The sequence below is a fragment of the Pinus tabuliformis genome, chromosome 6 (assembly GCF_031772625.1).
Source record: "Pinus tabuliformis cultivar Carrire ecotype Pingquan chromosome 6, CPIR1, whole genome shotgun sequence".
NCBI lineage: Eukaryota > Viridiplantae > Streptophyta > Pinopsida > Pinales > Pinaceae > Pinus > Pinus tabuliformis.
Window position 1 is genome coordinate 1,420,222,638 of NC_142292.1, and position 11,732 is coordinate 1,420,234,369.

The window sequence follows — 11,732 nt, forward strand, 5'->3', positions numbered from 1 at the left end:
ATGTGTGAAGGCAAAAGCTCCTCCAAGCTGTCTGACATATCTTGGACTGTAGTAAATGTGATCACTTTATGACAAAAAGTTTAGAGTTGGATTCGAATACATGTTTCCTCCACCTGTCTTGACCTTGTTGAAAGTTGATACCTTTAGATGATCCCTTGAAGATATTCCCTTTTCAAAAAATTTCCACTTGTATTTCAAAATCGGTTGACTGAGATTAGATTGTGCAGCTTCAGCAGTTTCGTAGCGCGCTACGAAACTGCTGTGCGTTAGTCATCATCTTCAGCAGTTTCGTAGCGCGCTACGAAACTGCTGTGCGTTAGTCATCATCTTCAGCAGTTTCGTAGCGCGCTACGAAACTGCTGTGTTATTCCAAAAAACACAGTTTCAACCAAAATTTTGCTATTTTAAGCCTCTTGATATTTAAACATCCTTTTCAATTGTTCCAAAGCTTTTCAAAACTGAATGGAAAGGTATGATTCTTCAAGTAGGATTATAACAAGGAAGACCATCAAAATCTGAAACAAAACCTTACTTGATGTGTGACTGCCTTAAGGAAATTCTTTCTGCTGGCTTAACTGTATCTTTAAGTCTTCAATTTGTTTCTTCATGACTTTGATCCTAGATCTGAGGTTTGTATTGACCTTTTTGATAAATTGAGCTTCCTTTATTGTAGGAATAGTCCAGCTACGAAATTGAACATTAAAATCAACCACCTCGGGTATTTGAAATGTTTGGTCCTCCCACCAAGCTTGCAATCTGTGTGTACCAATGTACCTAGCGGTTGTAATGATGGAGATAAGTGGTTGGACATGATATGTGGAGTGTATAAGCTGACAGTGAATGATGCAACCATAACTGAACTTGACAGGTTTGACAGTTAGGAAAGATTCGCTGCAGATTGCACGAATCTCAAATTGCATAGCGCAGTCAATGTAAATTTTGAGTTATGCGCTACGAAATCACCTAAGACATGTTGCGCTGTGAAACTGCTAAAAGGATTTATGCGCTGCGAAATCACCTAAAGGGCTTTGTGGGACATATTAACTTTTGAACAAAACTGACACGTGGCTATGAGACCGGTGATGAATGAGAATGACCGGTGATGAATGAGAATGCATAGTTGACTCAAGACTCCTAAGACTCAGACTCTAAGGAAAACAAAAATCAAACTTAGAATAGCACCGACCTTTACCATCAAACTAAAGTGAGAAATTTTGGCATTAGAATTCTTAAGTGATAACAGGTCCCAGGTTAGGATGTGACCTTTGCTTACCAGCCATAAACAGTGGGCCACTTTCGGCCACCAATTACAAGTTCATATTTGTTTCCAATGGACCATCGTATCCTCTGGTTCTCTAGGAGTTAAGAGATGATATGCCTCTTTAATTGAGAAATTTCCTTTTACTGTGTAACCCCATCTCAGTATGTCTGGTCCAGGTCTTATAGGTATTCTCCTTGTCTGCATTTCCTTTTGATATAACTCCCTTTGTTCTCCATCAACTTGATCCATCCATTCTTCCGGACTCTTCCAGCTTCTCCATACTTCCTCTTGGCTCCCTTCCTTCCAAAAGTCCCTTACCAGATTCATTCCATTCTCAGCTGCCTTTTGGCATATATCCCTTAAAGCTTGAAGTCCATTTAGTCTTTCTCTTTGCTACCAGGCTTCCTCCCAAAACCTGGCAGAGCTGCCATCCCTAATTTCCCAAAAAGCATGTTTAGTTATTATTTCTTTGTTTAGACTAGCTAGATTCCAAATTGTCGACCCTTTCGGGGTATCCCTTATTCTTAATATCTCCTCTAATTTTGTTGGAATATTATATTTTTTTGTCCATATTCTTTTCCATAGGTCGTTTCCTCCATTCATCCAGCGCCACCAAAGTTTAGCACCCATTGCCTGATTCAGAATATAAGGATCTCTGAGGCCTAATCCTCCCTCAATCTTGCTTCTCACCAAATCCTTCCAGGATACTAAAGACCATTTTCTTTGATCCTTTAGTCCTCCCAAGATAAATTTTTTAAAAATATCTACCATCTTTGCGCACGCTCCTTTAGGGGCTGCCATTGCCGATAGTTGGTATATTGGGATCGATTGAAGGACTGCTTTAACTAAAACAACTCTGCCAGCAAAATTCAAAGTTCTAAAAGACCAGTTGGCTAGTTTTATAGAAATTTTCTCAATGGTTTGTTGCCAATTTGACAGCCTTAGAGGATTCAGGGCTAACGGCGTTCCTAAATATCTTGTTTGGAGTTCTCCTGACTGAAATCCCAGAGTTCTTGTTAAAAAAAATTTAATATTTCCAGCAATGTTGAAAAGATAAGTGCAAGACTTGTCATTGTTAATTTGCATGCCTGAAGCTATCATAAAAAGTTCTAGAATTTCTTTAATTCAGTGGGCTTCTCCAAGGGACACAGTACAGAACAACATAATGTCATCTATGAATTGCTGGTGGGTAATAGGAAGGTTGTTACCCCATATTTGGATTCCTTTTAGCTTTCTTTCTCTTACTTCTTTTCTGATGTACCTTCCTAGGCCTTCCACAGCTATAATGCACAGGAAAGGGGACAATGGATTGCCCTGTCAGAGTCCTCTAGACGCTTTAAAGGGTTGGGAAGGAGTTCCATTCACAAGGAGGGAGAAATTGACTGAGGAGATCATAGTAGCGATCCATTCAATCCATCTATTGCAGAAACCAAAGGCCCTTAGAACTTCTTTCAAATAATTCCAATTCAGACGGTCATAGGCTTTAGAGAGGTCAAGTTTAATCATCATACCTGCTTCCTTTTTTACTTTCAGATAATGCACTACTTCTTGGGAGACCACCAGTCCATCCAGGATTTTCCGGTCTTCAACGAAACCTGTTTGTTCCAGGGAAATAATGCTAGATAAAATAGGCTTAAGTCTTTTTTTCCATTAAAGTAGCTATTATCTTATATATAACATTACAAAGGGCAGTGGGTCTAAAGCCCTAGGGAGTTTCAGACTTAGTTTCTTTAGGAATCAGACAAAAGAGGGTAGAGTTTAAACTTGTACTTACCTTCTAGTTTCTTCTTGATTCTTCCACCACTTCCAGTATGTCTTGGCCCAAGAAATCCCATCCTGCTTGATAGAATTCTGTTGTGAATCCGTCAGGACTAGGGGCTTTATTCTTTTTCATTCCTTTTACTACCTCTTCTACTTCTTCCAAGGTGGCTACCCTCATCAGAGCTAGGTTTTGGTCTCTAGTGACCCTACTTGGGATCTCTTTACAGATTCTTTCAGTAGCTTCTCCACGATCTACATTGGGTTCCGTGAGGAGATCTTTGAAATGATCCACCAAGACTTGTTCTATTTCCTCATGTTGTGTAACTCGTGTCCCTACTTCGTCTTTTATAGAAAAGATTATATTTCTCTGCCTTCTTTAGACCATGGCTTGGTGGAAGAACTTTGTATTCCTCTCCCCTTCTCTTAACCAATTTACTCTCGATTTCTGCCTCCACAAGATCTCTTCTTGTTTCCGCCTTTCTTCCATTTGTCCTATCAAGATCCCTTCCTCTCTGGCTAGGTCAGCACTTCTTCCTGCTGTAATGATTTCTTGTTGGATTTGCTTCATCTTCTATTCTAGGAGCTGCTGATCTTTGAGTATGTGTCTGAATTCCTCTTTATTCCATTTCTTAATGTTTCCTTTCAGTTCTTTTAGTTTCAACTGAAATGTCTGCATTCTGTTTCTTCCTTTCTGTCGACTTTGCTTCCACCATTCTTCTACTTTCTTCATGAAATTTTTATCCCTAAGCCAGAAGGCTTCGAACCTAAAGGGTTTTCTCTTGGGACTGGCTTTAATATCAAGTTCTACTTTGATCGGCCAGTGGTCCGATCCCATTCCAGGAAGAATCATTGCTTCAATGAAGATATCCCAATTTATAATCTATTCTGACATTAAGAATCTATCTAGTATGGAAGCAATTTGGTGTCTACCTCCCCTTCTGTTGTTCCATGTATAGATCCCGTTTGTTGTATGTATGTCTACTAGCCTTTGATCTGCTATCCAATCTCCGAAGGCTTCCATGTATGCCTTTGTTCTTCTAAGTCCACCCTTTTTTTCCTTTATTGATTTTATCATATTGAAATCTCCTCCCACTATCCAAGGAGAGGTTGGATGCAAGGACCGCATAACTGCCAAGTTCTGGAGGAAAAACCTACGATCCTTCTATGTATGGGGTCCATATACATTGGATAAGAGGATTCATTCTTGAGAACCTATAATTCTAAATCTTCCTGTGAGGATGTGAGGTATAATGATCCAGTCTTCAAATTGGACTTCCTCTGGGTTCCAGAGGATTGCTACTCCTCCTGCACTGCCTGTCGCATCTTGACCAATGATCTCGTAATGCGGCTTGAAATTGCTCATCACTTCTTTTAGTTTGCTTTCTCGTAATTTTGTTTCTTGGATTAGCATTATATTTGGTTTATCTCTTTTGAGTCTCTCTTTCAGATATCTTTGTTTTCCTTTACTGTTCAGCCCTTTGATATTCCAGGTTGTGATGATCATTTCAAGAGTTTGAGGGGTTGTTGGAAAACCTCCGACAATGGCACAACTCTTCCTGAATTCACCAACATGTCTCCCACCATTTGGATTGTCTCACTCATGGGTCTCCTTCCTCTTTTCCTTCCTCCCTTCCCTATGGTTCCTGTTTCTGTGTTTTGATTTCCTTGTGTTCCAAGTTGCTCTAGTTGCTTTGCTAACATTGTCCCTCGTTTTTCTTTGTATTTTTGGAACATATCTTTATAGAGTTGTTTCTGGTCATCTGGTATGAACCGTTCATCCAGATGCTTCCATTCCTGTAAAAGTTTCCTCATGACCTGTTCCTCTTCTCCTTCTTGTTCCTGCTGAGGATCTATTTCCATTTGAATCTGTTCTTGAACCTGGTCTCCCCTCTCCTTCTCTTTTTCTAATTCCATACTATTTGGCTCTTTCTTTTCCTTTTTGTTTTCTTTCTGGATTTCCCCTATTTCATCTTCCCCTTCTTCACTTTCCGCTTCCATTTCTAATTCACAAAGAATCTCAAACTAGTTATGGCTTTTCTGAGTGCTTTCTGGGTGAGAGGGGTTTAGTTTGGTTTTTCATTTTTGGGGTTGTCTTCTTCTCAGTACTTCTGTGAACCCTACCCTGTTTCCTTCGTTAGTCCTCCTCTATTGTTCCATACTTCCCTTTCCATCTCCTTGATCTGTTGGTTTATCAACTTCATTCATCGGGCAACATTTGAACAAATGGCCATACTCATGGCATCGTCTGCATCTGAAAGGAATGTGTTCGTAATCAACTGGTTGTTGCCAAACCTCGTCATGATATTCTATTTCAACATGATCCGGCAGCAGTTCTGTGATATTCATGTAGACACAAATTCTTGCATAAGATGTATATCTGCCTCTCTTGGTGGTTTCTGCTACCTTCACAAAGGTCCCGATTGAGTTCCCAATTCCTTCTAAAATCTCTGGATCCCAAAACTCTATCGGGAGCCCAAATAGTCTGACCCAAACTGGTGCTGCTAGTGTTTTTTCTTTTTCCAGATTATAGCAGTCTTCCCATTGCCTCATGAAGAGCCCTGCGTTGTTGAAGAAGTATGGACCCTCTTCAAAGATCCTCTCCTTATCCTCCAGGTTTGCAAATATTACTGTGAAAAAACCTTTTGCCCCCAACTTAAGATCTATATGCCCTTTGGGCTTCCACCTCTGTTGTATCCACTTCATCAGATCTTTCTCAGACGGCCATGTTCCTACAAACTTGCAGATGAGTGCATGGTCTTTCATATATCCCCTGTACTCCTCCAATTTATTATTTGGAACAACAAACCTGGGTTTTTTTGTTTCCCACGGTAGACATTTGTTCCTCGTCCTAGCTTGCCATACCGCTCCCATTACCAGCGCGTCCTTGCTGCGATTCCCAGATCCGCCGTTTGTTCCATTTCGGCTTGATTCTCCTGCGGTAATCGCCTTGTAGGAGGGGATCTCCTGCGGTAATCGCCTTATTTGGAACAACAAACCTGGGTTTTTTTGTTGCCTGCGGTAGACATTTGTTCCCCGTCCTAGCTTGCCATATCACTCCCATTACCGGCGCGTCCTTGCTGTGATTCCCAGATCCGCCGTTTGCTCCATTTCGGCTTGATTCTCCTGCGGTAATCACCTTGTAGGAGGGGATCTCTCCCCCCGCTCGCATCAGTCATTTTCCTCCCAGACTATCCTATTCTCAAATCCTTCTTCCCTTAGTTAATCTGTCGTTGTATTGGTCTGTGATTCAGCGGGTGGATACGAGATCCCCTGCACCCTAATTGTTGTTCAATCAATTGAACAGCTACTATTCAATCAATTGAACAATTATTGTTCGGTAAAACAAAGAGTTGTGACCCGGATGCGGGTGACACGTTAAGTCTTTAATGAACACTTTGAAGGATGGCGGCGAGGGGACAGGCCACTTGGTTGATGGCGCCCCTCCCCATACCACCCTGAGGCGACTTCAAGACACTCTGCAGGCTACATTCATTGCAGGTCCGGATCGGCAAAAAGTCATTCATTGTTTGGTTATGGAGGTACCTTGGTTCATTCTTACACCGTCTCCCCTGCTCCGCTGCAACTGTCCGCCTCAGGCCTATGAGCCCAGCCTTCACACTGCAACTGGCCATCATTGCTGGATTGTTTGTTGCATGGATTTTGGTAATGGGTTTCACCATTCTCATTCAGGTCTCTGCATTTTAACCTCAGCTCAGAATGACCCTGTTTCGCCTTGCAACTCCTCTGCTAGAGCTCCCTCTGTCATTGTCCCTCCTGTCACTGCTACCTCTGAGTGCTCAGCCAGCGATATCAGCATGGTGAGACATCGTATGAGAAGTCGTAGGGGAGGAAGTTCTCGCCCTCCGACTGAGCAGTACCCTGAGCGCGCCACCTCCTCTCCTTCCCCTGAACTGCATCATCCTCCAATTCATAGGGCGGGTAGATATCCTAGCACTAGAAGTAGGCGGGGTCTGGCTCGTTCTTCAGATGTTGTTCATGGCGACTTTGTTGTCCACTCTGCTAATCTTCCTTTGCCCCTTCAACCCGCTCCCCACACTGCCCAATTCAGGTTCTGTAGCTCCCTAAATAGGCCTGTCATTACCGCTAATATTTCCATCTTCTTCACTGAAGAAAACTCTCAGACGACCTCTCAGGATGACAATTCCAACTTGCCGCAGGAGGACGCTCTCAGATGTAGTAATTGCAGAGATACTGGCAAGAATGAGATGGACGAGAGCCTCTTCACCTCGCATGGACAGAATTTGGGTGGCAATCAGCATGGCGGAGGGGGCAGCTCTGCGGCCACGCGCCCCTCTGGTGGTTCGAGTCAGGACGGTCTGCTCTGCGGGTTGCATCTGGCGACGGGGGAGAGCCTCACGGCGGAGGTGGAGAGCCACACGGCAGCATTCCCAGGGACGAGGCGGATGAGTGGGCATGCCCAATCATCGAGGAACCCATCCCGGATGACTTCATCTAGGCTGATGTGGCTTCCAAGTGGCTGGACGTGGCAGCCAGAGAAATGGACAAAGCTATCGGGGTTCGGACGTGGCTGCCTAGTGTTAGGATGTGGCTGAACGTGGCTGCCCAAGTGTTTTCTATCTGGTTTTTTATGTTTGTTTTTGCTAGTTTTGGATGGAATCTGGTTTCCTAGCTGGACTATTTGTCAGGGCATCATCTTACTATTTCTTTTGTGGGTTCTGGACTCAAGAATTGATACCATTTTTGGTTTTTATGCTCACAGTGGACTGGTTTCCCCAACGTTGTGGCAGTCCAGATTTTGTTGATACTCTACGCTAAACTTGGTCGAGGCTTAGTCTTCTCTGTATTTTTCTGTACATATTAATAGATTACCTTTACTTAGAAAAAAAAAAACGAAAAGTTGTGATTTCTTTTTCTTGTGATCAATAATTGTTGTTCCAATAACCGTACAATTGTCGTTCAATTTTAATCAAGCAGGCATTTTTCTCTCCCATTCTTTCTTATCAAAACCATCTTTTTGGATTGGGAATTTGCACCCAAGATAAAGGAAAAATAATAATATTAATACCATTATGACTTGTAAAACTTTTGATGGTTATCTTTATTCCGAAATTGACCTGGTTTATCTATATAATGACTAGATGAATATCTTCTCATTTGACATATTATAAAACGATTCACTATCTTAATACCATGCTAGTCTATCTTTCACACTTTCAATTGATAATTCCCTTTGGTATGATGATATAAGGATAAAAGCATAACTTTCATTGTCATTTTTTACTTCTCACGCCATCCCTAACTCTTAAGGAGTAAATGAGCCTCCCTCCCTTTACAATAAAAATATGGAAATACAATATAGATCTTCTTAAAGAGGATAGGGGGTCTCATTACGAGCCAGCCTACCATGATCATAAGGATGTAACAAGTGACATTCCATTATGGCCATCACACTAGGGTAATGGCCTTCTAGATAGTCAAAATTGTCAGAAGGACATGAGGTCTCATCATGAGCCGACCTGATCACTTTGTTATACCCTGGTGAATGACACTTTGATTATCTGGTTACCATGCCAACATAGTGATCTCTTTATAGCAATAAACAACCATCTAAATACTAAATAGAGGATTCTGGCTCATTTTTGGCTTAAAAAGCAACCCTGCCAAGGCTATGAACGCCTGCTGGCAACAGTGGCTCTGCTTATGGTATTGAAGTTCTACGTTACATTGTCAATTATTCTTTATCCCATTGTTTTCTATTGATTCATTTCTAAAGGTGAATTTACCATTTGAACATTGTTTATAACCATATTAACCAATATGAATGGTAAACTATACTTTTATATGAATTATATCAGTACGTTCCGATCAATCGATACTAGTAGTCGTTATCATCTATCGCCTGCCATGCTTTCGTCATATTTTTCCACCTAAGGAAACATCTCTTTCAATAATGATCAATTCTCTGTTTTACTCCTTTTGCGGTCATTTCCCATCTTCGCGATTTGTACTATTCTAACCGTTTTTTTGTCATATTTATGCCACTCTGACTATTGTCCTGCTGCATTTATGAATCCCCAATGCCCTTTCCCTTTTTCCTATGCTTTATGGTCGTGGATGCCCCTTTCTAATTGGAGGGGGGAAGGAGAACAACAAGTATGGGGGGCAACTCTATTCACAACGAGCCCACACTATTGCAACTAACAGAAGAGGTTCAAGCAACTCGCGAACGCAAACAATTGTTCAGACAAGATGTGCTTGCATGACTTCCACCTTTTGCATCACTTTCAACATCAGCGCAACCTATATTAGCTTTAACAAATGCTAGTGCATACATGTCATTCCACATTTTTTCGGAGGTAAAATAACATAAGTTTCTGATTTATTAAAAAATTAGGAGAATTTCATGATAATCCATTGAACATTATTTATCATCATTCATTCCTCATCTTTACCACTTCCCATTTTTTAGAGACATAGAAGCTTTCAATTTGAGAGAGTGTTACTTTCATTCATTTATTTATTATGACCATGCCATCATCCATCGATCTCCTTATTCATTCTCAAAACCTCCCTTATTCCATGTTGTTTTACACCAAGCATAGATTTCAACAACGATTGTAACAACCACCTCAATTTGTTTTCTAGTATTGCGTGAGGGCATGCTAATTCTCCAGTTTCTTGGAGGAATTGCTACACATGATGGATGCTTTCCACTCTCTTTCTCATTTAAGGTATACAATTTCATTTTTATACAGTGCAGAAATTGATTTCCATATATCTTTAAAACTATGAACTGAATTCTTGTGATTTTTGCACAACAAAGAGGTATCATTAAAATACACAAACCCAGAAAATTTCAAGTTAAATTAGTTTGTAAAATTTCAAAAATCATGCACTGTCACCTACAACTATTTTTCTTATATCTCATGATCCGTGCATCAAAACAATCTGATTTTTAGATTAGGGAAGCATTAATATAGCAAAAATCTGCTTGCAAAATTTCAAGCAAAATCTGGTTTGTAGTTTTTGAAAAAATGCTTAATGAAGTTTGTCGTTACTTATACCATATTTTGCTGCAACTTCATATACATATAGTTGAAAGTAAATGTGAAAGTTGTTATGCCTTCATCCACATTGCTAAAATTTAATATTCATAATTTAAGGAAGAAGTCATTTGTTCCATCAATTTCATGAGTTGGGATGAACATTTTTGTATTATAGCTTGATTAATATAGAGGCTTTGGGTTGCACAAAAATATGCAAAATACTCAGTTTTGGAGTATGTTGAGCCACTAATTTGTCATTATTATTATCACTTTTTAACATCTATTTCATCTATTTCTATCATTCTTTATCATGTCATTTATCATAATTTATCATATAATTCCATTTTATAATTATTTATGCTCTTATGGATAAATACTATTTTTCTATTTTATTTTTAATATATTGAAGATTTAAACAAAGTTTTTCGGTAGAAATCACATGAGAGAATTTTTTAGCCGACGTGTTTTGAACCAACAAATGTGGTTCATCATCAGGAACAGATGAAGAGGCAGACCATGGCAAAGGCTTAAATAGAGAGCAATGTAGAGACATAATTTCAAGTAACGGTTATATTTGAACAATAATGTTTAAATTATAATATTAATTTATTAATATATTAAAAACAAATATTATTCAATAACAACTATATTAAACGGCTAGTTTTTGAAAAATAATATTTAAATTAATTTATTAAAACCAAATATTACTAATTCTTGAAAAATAATATTTAAATAATGATATTAGTTTATTAATTTATTAAAATATTAATATGTAACGGTTATATTAAACGGCTACTTTTTGAAAAAATATTTAAATAATAATATTATTTCATTAATTTATTAAAAATATTAATAGGTAACAGCTATATTAAACGATTAGTTTTTGAAAAATAATATTTAAATTAATTTATTAAAACCAAATATCACTAGTTTTTGAAAAATAATATTTAAATAATGATATTAGTTTATTAATTTATTAAAATATTAATATGTAACAGCGATATTAAACGGCTATTTTTTGAAAAAATATTTAAAATAATGATTTTATTTCATTAATTTATTAAAAATATTAATAGGTAACGACTATATTAAACCGCTAGTTTTTGAAAAATAAGATTTAAATTAATTTATTAAAACCAAATATTACTAGTTCTTGAAAAATAATATTTAAATAATGATATTAGTTTGTTAATTTATTAAAATATTAATATGTGATGGCTATATTAAATGGCTAATTTTTTAAAAATAATATTTAAATTAATTTATTAAAACCAAATATTACTAGTTTTTGAAAAATAATATTTAAACTGTGATAATAGTTTATTAATTTATTAGAAACAAATATTAATAAGTAACCACTATATTAAACACCTAATTTTCAAAATAAATAAATAAATAATCAAATTCAAACTTTAAAGGAGGGGAGTTAAAAATTATAAAAACAAGTGAAGACCCTAATCGAGACAAGATCATTTGATAAATAAAACAACTAATGGAAATAAAATAAATTAAATTAAAAATAATTAAGGGAAAAATCAATAAAATAAAAATATACACGAGTCAATATATATATATATTAAAATAAATAAATAAATAACGTAAACATATATATATATATATATATATATATATATATATATCCAAAGAAAAATAATCAATAAATAAAACGGGGTCAACAATAA

At 37.8% G+C, this 11,732-nt stretch overlaps 1 protein-coding gene across 1 annotated transcript; it reads right to left on the reverse strand.

Annotated features, from left to right (window-relative positions):
* Positions 1-5,167: 5,167 nt before the first annotated feature.
* Positions 5,168-5,785, reverse strand: LOC149263959 (uncharacterized). Its single transcript, XM_089393113.1, has one exon. It carries the CDS (start codon positions 5,783-5,785, stop codon positions 5,168-5,170), a length of 618 nt encoding a protein of 205 aa, XP_089249239.1.
* Between the last annotated feature and the right edge of the window lie 5,947 nt (positions 5,786-11,732).

Bases quoted from the DNA above. Each gene is read 5' to 3' on its own strand.
- LOC149263959 (XM_089393113.1), bottom strand. From the start codon at position 5,785: ATGAAAGACCATGCACTCATCTGCAAGTTTGTAGGAACATGGCCGTCT.